A 16,318-nucleotide genomic window follows, 5' to 3' on the forward strand; every position below is an offset into this window, starting at 1 on the left:
ATCTTCAATACAAAAATGGTAGCAGTATCTTACACCATTGGGCCAATGGTTGTTTCTCTTCCTCGACTCCAACAATGTAGCTATCTGTCACCAGTGAAACCACTTCCTTACTAAAGTCATTTTGCTTAAAGGGTATAAAGTAACTCTATTTCCTGACTGAATTTCTGATTTTCTTCCTGACTTGGCCTGAGTAAAGATGCAAACCATCAGATAAAATCAGGAAACAGCTGCTTGAGAACTGCAAAAGCACAAAAGGACATCCTACCCTCCTGGTCTCCCTTCATACAGAGGTTACATGATGGTGCTTTACCATAAATAGGCCCAAACTGCCTATAAATAAAATGGACAGACTGTTTGGGGTGATATGCCTATGATGCAAGGACTGGGGAGAAAACCAAAACCTAGAGTGATGTTGGAATCCTCCTCTAATCTCTGATAAGATCCAGCATCTTAGCCAGGCAGTGGTGGCTCACATCTTTAATCCCAGCACTCGGGAGACAGAGACAGGCGGATCTCTGTGAGTTCGAGGTCAGCCTGGTCTACAGAGCGAGATCCAGGACAGGCACCAAAACTACACTGAGAAACCCTGTCTCAAAAAAACAAACAAACAACAACAACAAAGATTCAGCATCTTACCAGCTGGCAAAGTACAGTGAGTATAAAGAAAGTCAGCATCAGTAAATACTGACATGTCTACCTGGGCTTTCCACAGCTGCCCTGTTTGTACAGTCTAGGTTAATGCAGCACTCTGCTCATCCTTGCTGCAGACTCTGCTTCCATGTCTTTGACAGACAGGTCTCTTACCCACTAATGGACAGACAGACAGCCCATAGCCATGCCCCACATCCATAAACCTGGATGACACTCATGTCTATTGGTTTTGATTAATATACATAAATAAGTATTTTTAATGATGGACTGTGGGCAGTTTAATAACCTAATTGAATCCTTACTATATTTATATGCATTCTCAAAAAAAGTCACAAGTTGAAAAAAATAAGACAAAATAAAAATGAAAGATGAAGTTAAACAGATTCTGAAGTAAATGGAATAGATGACCATACTTTAAAAGCCCAATTATATTCTTTAAGAAGTATGCCGAATAGTTTCGTGTCAACTTGGCACATACTAGAGTTATTTGGGAAGAGGGGTTCTCAAATGAGAAAAGGTCTTTATAATCCTAGCCTGTAGGCAAGCCTATAGTATATTTTCTTAATAGTGGACTACATAGGAAGGCCCAGCCACATTGGGTGGGACCACCCCTGAGCTGGTGGTCCTGGATTCTATAAGAAAGCAGGCTGAGAATGCCATGGGGAGCAAGCCAGTAAGCAGCACTCTTCTGTGGTTTCTACAACAGCTGCTGCCTCCAGGCTCCTGCCTTGTTTGAGTTCCTGCCCTGACTTCCTTCAGGGAGGAAAGTGATATGGAAGCATGAAGCCAAATGCACTCTTTGCTCCCCAACTTTCTTTTGGTCAGAGTGCTTTATCACAGCAGTAGTAACCCTAAGTCAAGGAGATTCAAGTAAATATTACATCAACTGACATATTACTAGGCTTCTAAGAAAAGAGTGAACAAGAAATAAATCTAGGAAATTAATAACAGAGCTTTCAAAATAACAACAAATTCTGTGGGTTGATCATGATAAATTGGATGAAGTCATTTCCCCAATAGACAACCAGAAGGCAATGTTCAAATGATACATCAAAATGCAAACCAAAGAGATGGGAATATGGAGGGAACATAAGGCTTATGAAATACTGTTTTGAGAAGGCTATTACTAGTTTTAGAAGTGGAAATAGATCCAAATGAATAATAGAAACGAAATGCCCATTGACAGAATAGCTCTATGGGCTAAAGAATACAAAGTTCTATGTTATTTTAGAGACGGCAAACAGAAGCACACAAACTGTACCTTCATCCTGTTACAGTCTGCTATAATTGACAACTCTTTAAAAAAAGAAAAACACCCCCAAAATAAGAAAAATACCTACAGACATTAAGTTAGACGTCTCCCAGAAACATGTATTTTAGCAAGGTACAGTAGTATGTTTTCATATGACTTTTTAGAAAGAACACTATGTTTTGTTTTCCAGAAGTATTTGGCTACTTGCAAAATTTTAAAGAATTTACTAAAAAGAGTTGATTTTTTTAAACTTTTCATAAATATCAATGACAGAAGACATTAGAGAATATGGGAATGGAGAGTACACAAGAACCTCTATAGAGAAAACTCTCACTTGCGGCCTATTCTAAGACTTAGGGACCTGAGTCATAGTCCAAACCTTTTGTGGGGACCCTGCCCCAGAGCATCTCATGCTTGTTGTCTATACCTGGGAAGCAGACTGCAGACTGGTGCCTAACCTGCAGTCTATAACAATAAGATGAAGATCTCACTGACAAGGGAAGTCAAACTTCCCTTCTAACTATGGCAAAGGACTGTGATGCCTGGAGGAATACTGACCTACAGTCAATTTTAACAGGTATTCAAGAGGGGGCCTGAAATGGCAAAGGATACAGAAAGAAAGAAGCTCTGAGCTGAGACAAGGACAAGGAGTTTCTAGGAGAAGCTGGTAGGTGAGTATGAAGGTCTCATGACAGAGGTCACCTGACTTTCAGTGTCTGGCAGGCCCAAAGTACTCTAAGTCACCACAAAGTGGTTCAAGTCGAAATCTAAGTTCTCCAGTCCTCTTAAATCCTCTTCCTCTTCCAACGTCAACCTTACCAGTTAAAGCAGAAAAAAAAAAAAAAGAGAGAGAAGAGGAGCGCACTCCGCTATCATCACAATCTCTGTACCCTGAGCCCAGAAGCTCTTGGCCAAGAAATAAGAGAGTCAACTCCACATCAAACACAGAGCTTTAATGTTACATAAACCACACACCTGGTCTTCTAATTCTAAGTCACTAATCCGAAGCCAGGTTTTGTACCTAAGACCTTAGACTTAACTAACTAGTCTCACAAAGCCAGAAATTAATTTTCATCTAGAAATATGGGAGATTTACTTCACCAATCAGTTTGAAAGTTCCTCGGGTCATATAAATATAGTTAAGCATCAGCATCACATCTTTTTTTCAAAATATTGGCACATTAATATGCTGCATCACATACATTCTTGGTTATTTTCCCACAAAACAAGAATCACACCAAAAGCAAACAGCAGCATTGTCTAAGATAACCAGGCTGTTCCCGCGAAATGCAAGCGAGGAACTAATTTAAACTGAAAACTATTATCAGCTGAATATTAACTCAAAGCAAAATGAGACTCTTTCAGGTGTGTAAACACTGAGATGATTTATCTCCATAGAACCCTTGAAACTTACTCCAGGAGATACTTCAGGAAAACCAAAAAGGCAGCCCATAAAGAGCAAGGTAGAAAGCAAGTAGGAAGGGCGCCTGAATGGGAGTTAATAAGGTGTGAAGGAGTGGCTACATTTAAAAGATATGTTTCAGGGCCCATTTGCTACTCTATGGCTCTATTTAAAAATAGTTCATTCTGCAAGAAACCATACTTATTTACATATACTACATTTCAATGGCGTTTTATTAAATTCACTTATTAATTTACAGAAAATAGAATTAGCGCTACAAAACAAATACAAGCACTACCAATTATGCAAATATGCATACTAGTGTGACTCGGTTCAGTGAAATGCTTTAACTGTGTCTGTATTTCCATAACAGAGTCCATAGTGCCATCTAAAGTGAATAAAACAAATACACTGTGATGTGTTGCCATAATGTTTACATGCAAATTTAAATATTGATAAAAATGATTGGTCAGAGAGGAAGGAAGAGACAGGTTCACTCTACATAGTTCAGCCCCTTTGAGGTCTCGATTATTTTATCATGTTGCAGGTGCTTTGTTATGTGTGGAAATACATCACCAAAGAAAAATATTCTCTGCACTGATATTTAATTCATATATTCTGTATTTTCACAGCTTTTTGTCATATAATATGTCGACCTTGCATTACAAATGTAAGGACTGACAAGAGTTAGCAAATGGCTCACCCAATTGTCACTAAGCATGGCATATCACCTGAGAGACTATATGTATATCAGAGGAAGAGAATGTCCTAAGTGATGAGGACTACCATGACTGGAAGTTCTGACCTGACTGAATCCACCTCAAATGAACAGTGATGATGGAAGAAGTGAACACTGACCTGAAGATCATCAAAGTCACTGTGTCAAAGGCTAACATAACCTGAAAGTGTTTATTATTTACTTTACTCTAATATTTTATGCAATACCTCATTCCAATGCATACTCCAAAGGAGAGAAAAATGTAATTGGAATTATGTATGTACATGCTATACATTGAATTTATAAAAATTTGTTTTCTTCTAGGTCACTCCTAAAAGCTATTATAATAGAAAATGTTTCATTTAAAAATAAGTGTCAAGGCTAGACACATAACCCAGTAGTTAAGAGAAAGTGTGAGGGGCCGAGCTAGGATTCCAGTACCCACATAATCAGCCAGGATCCTCCACAAATGCCTGTAACTCAAATACCAAGGCATCCGATTCACCTTCTAACCTAGTCCATGCACAGGCATGTGTACCCACACACACACTGCATGCACAATGCAAATAATCTTTAAAAAAAGTAAATGAAGATGTTACAATACTCTCTAATAATAAGCATTTTTATATGCAAAACTATTGCCACATTCATCATTTTACAGAATTTCCTAACAAGGAAATATACTCCTTTGACAGTTTGTGTTGATTGTCAACTTCATGGGATCTGGAGTCTTGTAAGAAACAAGCCAAGGCACACATATAGATGGTTTACTCTATGAGCTCAGCCTCCGTCCATGCCTATAAGGGTTTAATCTTCATTAGGCTAATTGCAGTGAAAAAAATCTGCCCTCAATGTGGGCAGCACAGCTCGCTGCCTGGGATGAAGTTTGGAATTGCATAAAAAGGGGAAAGAGTGGAGGACAACATCATTGCTCACCATTTTCTGACTGCAGATGCAATCTGATCAAGTGTCTTGAATTCCTGCTGCCCTGACTCCCTTACTCTGTGGCTATAAATAAGCCCTTTATCCCTTTAATTGCTTCTCTTGGGTATTTTATCACAGTAACCAGATATATAACCAAAACAACCCCCCCAACATGTTTTACATTCTTTCTTTCTCATGTTTTTATTTCTTTGAATATACATTTATGTAGGATTTTAATTACTATTCTGATTGCAAAGGAAATGTACTGAGAATACAGATAAATTTTTCAATGGTGCATAATTTTACTCTGTGCTCTTTGTAAGGAAGATGAGGGAAGCTATGTTAGGTGACAGGAACAGAAGGAGCCTTCTCTTTGGGATAGAGGTAACTGGTTTGCTGACTCCTGGGACTGTGGTGAGGTAGGTATCCAAAGACTCACTAAGCTGCCCTGACCACTAGTAAGCATGTACCTGCTGTGGGATGTGGGAGCCCTTCTTGGGTTCTTTGTGGCGTTACCCAGCAGGTCCGTATAGAGGATGATTAGGACCATGGGCCTGAGTGCAGGTGTTTGAGATGGTCTGCACTTGGCTGTGCTGGGGGATGGTCTGTATGTCAAGTTGTTCTGATTGGTTAATAAATAAAACCTGATCAGCCGTGGCTAGGCAGGAAAGATAGGCGGGACTAGCAGAGAGGAGAAATAAAAGGACACAAAGGCAGAAAGAGAAGCTGCTGCAGCCGCCGCAATGACCAGAGATGCTGCAGCCGCCGCCATGACCAGAGACGCAGCAGCCACCGCCATGACAAGAAGCGTGTGAAGACGCCGATAAGCCACCAGCCACGTGGCGAGGTATAGATTTGTGGAAATGCGCTACTTTGAGATATAAGCACAGTTGATAGGAAGCCTGCCACGGCCATACAGTTTGAAAGCAAAATAAGTCTCTGTGTTTACTTGGTTGGGTCTGAGCGGCTGTGGGACTGGCGGGTGGCAGAGGTTTGTCCTGACTGTGGGAAAGGCAGAAAAACTCTCAAGCTACATGTACCTAAGTTAACAAGTTGCTAGTACTGTTTGCCCCAGCTCTATTTTCCCCTGTAAAAGAGCTTGCAATAATTAAACTCTGAACTGCTTTTCAGTACTTAAACTGATACTGTATGAACTGTACTCCTGTAATGATCAGAATGTGAAATACTAGCTGGAAAGAATATAAACAAATGGCATACCTTTCTTTCATTCTTGATCTTTGATTTATGTTCATTTTCTTCCCTGGTTTCATAAGGACATTTCTGAGTAGGGCTTTCTGACTCGTTTTCTTTCTCACAACTGTAACCAACTGCAAGACAAACACAAAACATTTACTTGTAGAAGATATGATTATAATAAACATGTATAGCCCAAGGTTCTTATAATACATGCATTATAAGAGAATTAAAATTTATCTATATAAGATGATTATATGGGCTCGTGAAATAGGCCAGTGTTTACCCACACTTGCTGCCATGTCTGTTGACATGAGTTTGATCTCCAGGCCCCACATGATGAGAGGAGTGAATTGGCTCCCATAAGTTGTCCTCTGACCTCCACACTTGTTTGGTGGCACACACTTGCATGTGCATACACACACACACACACACACACACATGCACACGCACACGCACACACATGCATGCAAAATAAATGCTATTTCCTATGTATTTATTTTATGTGTATGAGTGTTTTGTCTACATGTATGTATATGCATTGCATGCATGTCTGGTGCCCACAGAGTACAAAGGAGGCATCAGATCTCCTGGAGCCAGAATTTGAGATGTTTGTAACCATAGAGATATTTGTAACCAAGCACAGGTCTTCTGCAAGAGCAACAAGTGCTTTTAACTATGTAGCAATTTTTCCATTACTCCCTCCCTTTGTGTGTGTGGTGTGTGGTGTGTGTGTGTGTGTGTGTGTGTGTGTGTGTATGAGAGAGAGAGAGAGAGACAGAGACAGAGACAAAGAGATAGAGACAGAGACAGAGAGCAGGGGAGCTTGTCTCATTGTGTATATAACTTAATAGGTAAACCAGGATGGCCTTGAACTCAGAGACCCATCTGCTTCTTCCTCTTGAGTGCTAGGATTAAAGGTGAGCATGCCCCTCCCCAACACCAAAAAAAAGGCATGCACCACCATGCACAGTCCCATTATATTTTTTTCAAAATATGATTGTAACCAAAATATTCCAAGATCCTATAACTATATGAATTTTAAAGGTTCTAATTTAATAAAATAACAATTTAAAGTGCTTTAAGTTGGGTTTCAAAATTCAGTTCCCCAAAATGCAAGGTGGCATTACCTTAGAAGATTAATAAAATTGGATTGTGAAGCAGCTACAGAGCATGAAAACAGTTTCCAGTCATGACATATTCAGATTCCTCCATCATGAGACTTTGTGTGCTTATTAACAAAGCCAAATGAGGCCAGAGGAAAAAGGAGAATGAATGGCAATATTTTAAATAAATGGTAAATTTTTTAAAGATTACGTAAGTTTTAATCCATGCATCTCGATGTTGAGAACAGGTAGCAAAGAACATAAGAGCACATGACAATACTTGAAACTCTGTCTCCCAGATCTCCTGAGACAGAAGCAGTGTCATGGAATAATGAAGAAGGGGCGTGACAGCAAAAGACTTCTGCATTCACATCTCTCTAAGACACACATGTGGGTACATAGGACCTGCACTCCATAGCTGATTTGTTGAAAGTAACTAATGAGGGCATGTTCACTAACACATGGACAGCTCAATACTGTGAGTTATAGCACTAAATTTATGGTAGAGAGGAAAACGGTGAAGACAAAAGTATCTGGATGATTTCAATGCCTAGACTATCTTTACAGAGAGAGGGGGAAAGGAGGGAGGGAGGGAGGAAGCCATGTCTCTTTCCTCTGTACAGAAATCAATTCAAAGTGGATCAAAAACCTTAAAAAAACATGAAACTCTGTAACTGCTAGATGAAAAAAAATCCTTGAGGGCATAGGCAAGGTCTGTTTTGGAATCCTAAAAAAAAAAAATTATGACAAGAACTGAAAGTTGTAAGATAACCCACAGACAATCATGTAAGCCTGGTGACCTGAGTTTTGCCCCTGGAATCTACATGTATGAAATTGTCATCTGATTTCTTTTCTTTTCTTTCTTTTTTTTTTTTTTTAAACAGGGTCTCACTATGTAACTCTGGCTGTCCTGGCACTCACTCTGTAGACCAGGCTGGCCTTGAACTAACAGAGATCCACCTGCCTATGCCTCCAGAGTGCTAGGATTAAAGGCATGCGCCACCACACCCAGCATGTCGCCTGGCTTCTAAGTACACCACACACACACACACACACACACACACACACACACACACACACACACACATTAATTTATTTATTTTATAAAGAATTGGCAAATGGAATCCCACAAGGCCAAAAAGCTTGTGCACAGCAAGGGCAATTTTTGTTTCCTTTAAAAAAGAGAAAGATTGTTTAAAGACACAGTGAACAGAACAGGAGATATACCTCACATGTAACTAATATTCAGAATATATAAAGAGTTCAAAAAACAAAATGATTACATACAAATGGCCAATGAATATATCAAAAAAAAATTCAACTCCTTGGCTATCACTGAAATGCAAATCAAAGCTACATTGAGATTCTATCTAATCCTTGACAAAATGGCTATATGGAAAAATATGAACAAATATGGATGAGGATATAGGAAAAAGGAAGTCTTAAACATTGTTGGTGGAAATGTAAATTATTCCAGCCAGTACAGAAATCAGTGTGAAGGTTCTTCAAAAACCATAAACTAGAACTACCAAACGAATCAGCTACACCTCTCTCAAGTGAATCGAAGCCTGTAAACTGTAGAGATACCTACACATCCACATTGAGGGCAGCTTTAGTCACAGCAACCAAATCAGGGGTATCTCCCAATAAATAAATGGGTAATAGAAAAGTAACACAATGGATAGACTGGAGATTGCCATATTTACTAAATAAGCCAGACTTAGAAGGACAAATACACATAGTATATATATATACAATATGTATATTGTATATCCTCATCCATCCACAGAAGCACACAGGGACACACACAACTTAAAGAAGTATGTATTTAAATTGTGTGTATGCCTGTGTGCTTGTGTGCGAGAGAGACAGACAGAGACAGAGACAAGAGAACATAGATTGAAATGCCATGACAGCCAAGAAGAATACGGGGGAAACAGAAAGGGAATAACAGAAGAGCTAAGGCAGAAAGGAGGATCTGAGGGTCTGAGACTGTGGTGTGGTCCAAATACATGTTATTTTTGCATTAAATTATCTTTATGAGAGCTGCCATTATGTACATTAAATATAAACTAAGTTTTGTTTGTGTGTTTGGGGGTTGTTTCTTTGTTTTTACTAAATATTTTTCTGTGTAGCACATGCCAGCGTAGAATTTGTAATCCTCCTCTGCCTCTGCATGTTTGGATTACAAGCATGCTCCACCCTTTCTTACAGAACCTGCAGACTATCAGAGCAAGGAAGTGCATGCAGTTGGCATATCATTTCTTTCCTAATTTCAGCTTCTCAACCTGTAGCAGTTCTTGAGAAAAGACATATTAAAAACAACCTCACATAATACAGAAGAGACGATCACCAAGCACGGAAGACTTGGGCATCTAGAATGCCAATCCTCCTTCAGTGATGCTGCAAATGAGGGTCCCAAAGACACTTGGAAGCCCAAGTTTCAGGCACATGCTGGGGAGAACAATAATTACAGACTGTTGAGACAAGGGAAGTTTTTTCACTCCTGATCCTTTTACTGTATTTACTTCTCCAAGACCACAGCCTTCAGAACGATGACAATTTTGAAGGATAATACTCATCTTCTACTGGTTAATCTTTTACAACATAACTGCTTCTGTCACAGAATATTACACGTATTATTTCATGCAATTGTGTCAATGATCCTGTAAAGGTCACAAGCTTTTGCTGTTTTTATATATGAAAAAAAAAAGAATGGTCCAGTAATATCTACAGGGGAGAAGGGAGAAGACAGTGGAGCAAATTATTCAGCTCTCAAAGAGATATTTGCAGGAATCTAAACAGATTTCAGGCAGTACTAAGACCACGTTGAAGCATCACTTTCTAAAAGGAGACTAAAAGGCAAGGAAGCAGGAAGCAAATGTGAAAGATGAGCATCTGAAAGGAATAGATTTATTACTGGATGTTACTATTCAGTAAGCAAAATGAAATTACAAAAATATACATTCTAGTAAATTTCAGGATATTCAATATTCTGAGAATAAACATTACAGAATAGACATTCAACTGGATGAGAAATAATGGTTCTCATTTCCTAATATAGTAATATATACATGATTTCTACTCCCTGTCACATGAATATTTTCCTTATTACACAAATATTTTATAATGAATGAGAGGCTCAAACACTACTGTCTTTTCAGGGGTCATGGATAATTGCATATAATATTTATTAATGTTCAGCAATATCCAGCGAAGTCCATGGAGACAAGGCCACAACTGTAGGCTTACCTTCTGATGCTTTTTAATTACAATCCGTATAGTTCTGGCTGGTGACCTACAGTTTCAAAATCTGTATAGCTGTAATGAACATTTTTTAAGGAATCTATGATTCCTGGATAGGGTTTTTTAAATAGCAAAGGCAAGCAATACAATTTGTTGTGCCTTTCCATGCCGAAGTTCAGCAACTATCCTTCATGTATGTACATGTTCAACCAATGTTGACTGAATATACTCAGGTCCCTGGAGAGATTCGTGAGTACTCCCATCTAACACAAACTTCTTAACACCTACCATTGCGAGTCTCTGATTCCTCTAGAGAGCAAAAACAGCTTTGAAAAGAATTCTTTAACTGAAAAATGCTACTGAAGAAATTACTCATAATTTAACCCTGAGGGATAATTAGAAAATATTTAAGATAGGAGGATATATACAATCAAAACTGAGGAGGCCAATCACACATGTAACTGAAAGTCAAAAAATACAAAGTGCAAAAAAAAAATCATTTGAAAGGTAAATTAAATATTTCTAAATTAGACCACATCATCTAGGTTTCATCACACAAAGCAAGCATCTCATGATATGATTCTGAGCAGCAATAAAACTAAACTTAAACATTTGTTAATTACCCTGTGTGAAGTAAGGAGTATGATCAGTTGCTGAGTGAGGAGTATGATAAAGAATACTGTTTTCACGCCGGGCGTTGGTGGCGCACGCCTTTAACCCCAGCACTTGGGAGGCAGAGCCAGGCGGATCTCTGTGAGTTCGAGGCCAGCCTGGGCTACCAAGTGAGCTCCAGGAAAGGCGCAAAGCTACACAGAGAAACCCTGTCTCGAAAAACAAAAACAAAAACAAAAAAAAAAAAGAATACTGTTTTCTGCTTATCTATATGTAATAAAATAGGAAGTAGTTTGCTTACTACATAGGATACTTACTTCCTCTATGAACTTGTGAAGACATTTTTAATAATTTTCATTTTACAAACATGTCAGATGTGGAGCTATTAGAATTCTTAATTTCTTATAATGTATGGATGAGCCCTCATTGTGTGGTTTAGACTGGGGCCATGTCTGAGGTCATAAGAGTGGGAAAGCTGACACTGCCCCTCACTGGCTGCAGGACTCAGATAGTGGCCTTGGACCTTGCCTGGCCCAACTCCTTGCCGCCTTGCTGCAGTGTGTCAGCTACCTTGGGCGGTGCTGAGAGCTTGTGCAGGTGGCACTGATGAGGGAAAACTGGCAGGCTGGCCAACTAGCTACCGCCCAGGCTCAGAACCGGGGCTAGAAGTTGGCCCACGCCAACATCCAAATCATCTATGAACTACAGGAGCATATGAAGGTGCCTGACCTGCACATCCAAAGCCGCAGGATCTCCATGACATAAGGCAAGAACAGGATATCCAAGAGGAGTCCCAGTGAGGTCCCAGTATCGAGGGTGTAGCAGAAGTCAGAGGCCTCGAATCAGACCAATGACTCACCGTAATGAACACTAATAAGTAAAGATTTATGGACTGAAGGGTACACTGTGTGACTCACTGTCCCACTACAACTTCCACACTGAGATTTTTTGGGCATATGTTAGTTTGTTTATTTGTTTTTCTTTTCAATTTTATTTTATTTTGCAGGGAGGTTGCAAGAGCAGACAGTAGATAGGAAGGGATGGGGAGATGAATGGAATTGGGATGCACGATGTAAAATCTACAAAGAATCAATAAAAAAAAGTCAAAAAAAAAAAAAGAAGAATTTGGGGGCTAGACATGGTGGTAAATGCCTATAGTCCCAGCACACTGGAGGAAAGGACAGGTGGATATTTGTGAGTTCAAGGCCAGCCTGGTCTACATAGTGAATTCTAGGACAGCAAGGTATATATTGAGACTGTCTCAAAAGAAACAAATAAAAAAATTTTGTAGTGAAGTTAAACCTTATACCAAACCTGAATAATAAATTTAATAACTAAATCAAGGAAAAGAAGAGTTTAAATATGAGAATATTACTTTTAAGCCTTTACTAATCAAATACAATGAGTAGGCCTTTGGAAACATTGAGACATTAAGTTTATTGAAGAAATACTAATTCTGGCATTTTTCTAAATCTTAGAGCCTCCTCTTTCCTATGTTTAATACAAGTCATTCAAGTTAAGTGATACATCATTTCAAATTTAGTGTCCAGTACACCTTAACAAATTTACATTAAAGTGTGACTGCATTATACAGGCTTAGTATTCACTAATTTTTTATTTTGTTGTTGTATTTTCCAGTTGTACAAATTCATTTTGTTCCTGTGTCTGCATAGGTGTGTTGTGGTGTGTGTGTGTGTGTGTGTGTGTGTGTGTGTGTGTGTGTGTGTACAAGAATATTTCTATTTCCTGCTGACACCTCTTCCTTTCACTTATTGATATATTTTCTCTTAAGTCCTTGAATATATACACAAATGCTTGTTGCACATTTTTTCATCTGTTAAATTCAATACCTGAAATATTTCAGAGTTGGTTTCATTTTTTGTTTTGTTTTGTTTTGGTTTGGCTTTTGAAACAAGGTTTCTCTGTGTAGCCCTGGCTGCCCTAGAAATCACTCTGTAGACCAGGCTGTCCTTGAACTCAGAGATCCACCTGCCTCTGGCTCCTGAGTGACAGGATTAAAGGCTCGTGCCACTACCGCCTGGCCATTTATTTTTTTTATCTTGACTATGAGTCATATATTTCTATACATAAATCAAATGTTTAGTTATGGACTGGACAAAGAGATGACACCTTGTAGATATTCTGAGCAATCGTCTTCATCTGAAGGATGATGGCTTTTATTTAAGAAGGCAGTGTAATTTGGAGCTGATCAACTTGAAATTCAGGGCTTAATTTTATTGTGTTTGGGTAAATTTATGTAAGGCCCTAAGTTTTCCAAAGCCACTAACTTGGTAAGAATCCAGCTCCAAACTCATTCTACTATAAACCCTCCATGAGCTTTGTCACTAGTTTTTAGGGCAAGTATGGGATGCTGCACGTTAATGTGCTGTTAAAGACACACAAAGGTAGCCTGTCCACCAGGCATAGCTAATCTTGCAGTATCTTCTATCAAGGCTTAACCTGCAGAATTTCTAGTCTCTTCTGAGGCCTAGATAAATTTCCCTCTCTTGTAAGCCTCAAGTAGACCTGTGGTGTACATGGAGCCCTGTCATGAACTGAGGACCCATATTCAACTCCCCAACAAAAACAGCCACTCCTCATTCCAACTCCTCTAGGAGGTTTTCTACAGATTCTAATTGTTTCGACAACTCTGAACTAAGAGATTTCCCTTTTCATTACATCAAGACTGCCATGTTTGCCGGGCGGTGGTGGCGCACGCCTTTAATCCCAGCACTCAGGAGGCAGAGCCAGGCGGATCTCTGTGAGTTCGAGGCCAGCCTGGACTACCATACCAAGTGAGTCCCAGGAGAGGCACAAAGCTACACAAAGAAAACCTGTCCCAAAAAAAAAAAAAAAAAATGACTGCCAAGCCAAATGACTGTCTCACCCATTCAGGGGGCCTGATCCAGTTGGGGGCCCCTCAGCCTTTGGTTCATAGATCCTGTGCTTCCATTCATTTGGTTATTTGTCCCTGTGCTTTATCCAACCTTGGCTTCAACAATTCTCGCTCATATAAACCCTCTTCTTTCTCACTAATTAGACTCCCAGTGCTCCACCAGGGGCCCAGCCGTGGATGTCTGCATCCAGATTCCTCAGTCCTTGGATGGGGTTTATGGCACAACTATCAGGGTGTCTGGCCATCCCATCACCAGAGTTTGGGAGGCAGCTGGTGCCGGGTCCTGGGCTCGTTGCATGAGTTGGCTGTTTGAATCCTGGGACTTATGCAGGGACGCTTGGCTCGGTCTGGGAGGGGGGAACTGGACCTGCCTGGACTGAGTCTACCAGGTCGATCCTGGTCCTCGGGGGAGACCTTGATCTGGAGGAGGTGGGAATGGGGGGTGGGCGGAGGGGAGGGGGAGGGGGGCGAGAGGGGGAGAACAGGGGAATCTGTGGCTATTATGTTAAACTGAATGGTGTTGTAAAATAAAAAATTAAAAAAAAAAAAAAAAAAAAAAAAAAAAAAAAAAGACTGCCATGTTCTGGACACCCATCTCCAGGAGGCTTGGTTTGGAAGTTTTCTGAGGCGACATGATACCATGGTTGACTGTGGAATTATGTCTGTATTTTTTTTCGTCATTCATCTTCTTTGACTTGCACTGTATGGTTGCCTTGTTTACCCATTAGTTAGTGACATCTGTGGAAGGAGAGCTAGACAGGTAGCAGGAAAGTTCATCATGTTCAGACAAGAAGTTTTTCTACAGTTCTAAACATACTTTTGTTTAAAATAAGTCTTTGTGATATTATAACTACATTTCCTATTGATCTACTTATTTACAAATTAGCTTTCACAACCTTAATTCATTGCCAAATGTATCTAGAAAGCTGGCCATAGATAACTTTGAAATGTCATCCTATCAGGACCAAGAAATTATACTTTCATTATATTATATTCTTACCTTTGATTAAAGGTGCCTGAATATGTCCTACGTCTATGTTCTTCAGTGTTGCTTGAAGCCCAGAAATCTGAAAGCAAATAGTACAAAGATATGGTATTATATAGTAAATCAATTTTGAAATATTAAGTAAAATGAAAAGTTGACTGCAAAATATCAAAAATATTAATCTCTCTCAAACCCATGCTTTTAAGTTATAAAACATGAAATGTGAACTTTAGCAGAAAGATGACATTATTTTAGTTAAAAGTCAATTACATAGGCAACTATTAATCCTTCACTACAGAAAGCATTTGAAGTGTGTATCTTACTGCATAATTTATTAAACCAATAATGCTCTTTAGATACTTTGACAACTATTCAGTTCTACTTTGAGAGAGGATTTTTCTCAGCTGAAATTGCTTCACAATTTGCCTTTTTATCTATAAACTATGCAATTTATTCTTATATTTACAAACTATGGAGTAATTATTTTTCAGGAATCAAAATGTGAATAACTATTTTATGCCCATAACAATTATTTATAACATAGATAATTTGCTTTTTTATTCATGTCTTATAATTACAAACATTTTTGGCTGTGTGGTATACCTTTATCTACACTTCCTGAATCACAGTCAAATTTAAAATTCAATCTTTAAAGCCATCTCATCCAATACTGTACATAATTATCCAAACATAAAATACCTACCATTTAACTACATATAAATGTACACATTTCTCAACTATCACTAGATACCAATATTTACTTCTGAAAGTAGGAGATAAACTGTAACCAACTGATTGGTACTAATGGAATGCTAGGGTAAAATCAAAGACAGATCGGTGTCCTCAGAAGGCAAATGGATTATAAACTTATCAGGACACCATAAGCATCATACAATAGTGACTGCTACAGTGCTGGGAATTAAAGTGTGCCCCACACCCAGTATCCACAAGTGATGACCCAGTGGTATTACATTACCATGAAGTCAAGGCCATTTCCTTGACTTTCATTTGTGCCGCCAGAGCTCATGTAGAATATCGCCTTACACTCAGTCTCTGGTCCCCTCAGCCTCCTCTGGACTGACACATCTCCGAAATTCTCCTTTATGTAAACGCCCTGAGGGCCTGGAAAGTGGTGGTTGGGAAGTCCCTGCAGGATGGCCTTGACTGTGGAGAGACTTGTTTTTCTCCTGGTTGAACTAGAATTAGGGATCTTAGGAGGGCACTAACAGAGGAGAAATGTCATCGTTTCTCTTTACTATGTGTGCTATAGGTAGCACACATATCTCACAGGTACTCCCTGTCAACAAGATTTTAGCTGATAATGTAAATCGC

General features: G+C 39.2%; 1 protein-coding gene across 2 annotated transcripts in view; it reads right to left on the bottom strand.

The window, feature by feature from the left end:
* Positions 1-16,318, bottom strand: part of Spag16 (sperm associated antigen 16) — an 836,224-nt gene that overhangs the window by 763,226 nt on the left and 56,680 nt on the right. For both annotated transcript variants that reach the window (XM_037210300.1, XM_028870040.2), the window contains exons 8-9: positions 15,002-15,068; positions 6,166-6,275 (exon numbers count right to left, since the gene is read on the bottom strand). In XM_037210300.1, coding sequence (XP_037066195.1) covers positions 6,166-6,275; positions 15,002-15,068 — 177 coding nt within the window. The remainder of the gene's footprint in view (positions 1-6,165; positions 6,276-15,001; positions 15,069-16,318) is intronic.

This window comes from Peromyscus leucopus, chromosome 13, assembly GCF_004664715.2.
Source record: "Peromyscus leucopus breed LL Stock chromosome 13, UCI_PerLeu_2.1, whole genome shotgun sequence".
In the NCBI taxonomy this organism is placed as follows: Eukaryota; Metazoa; Chordata; class Mammalia; order Rodentia; family Cricetidae; genus Peromyscus; species Peromyscus leucopus.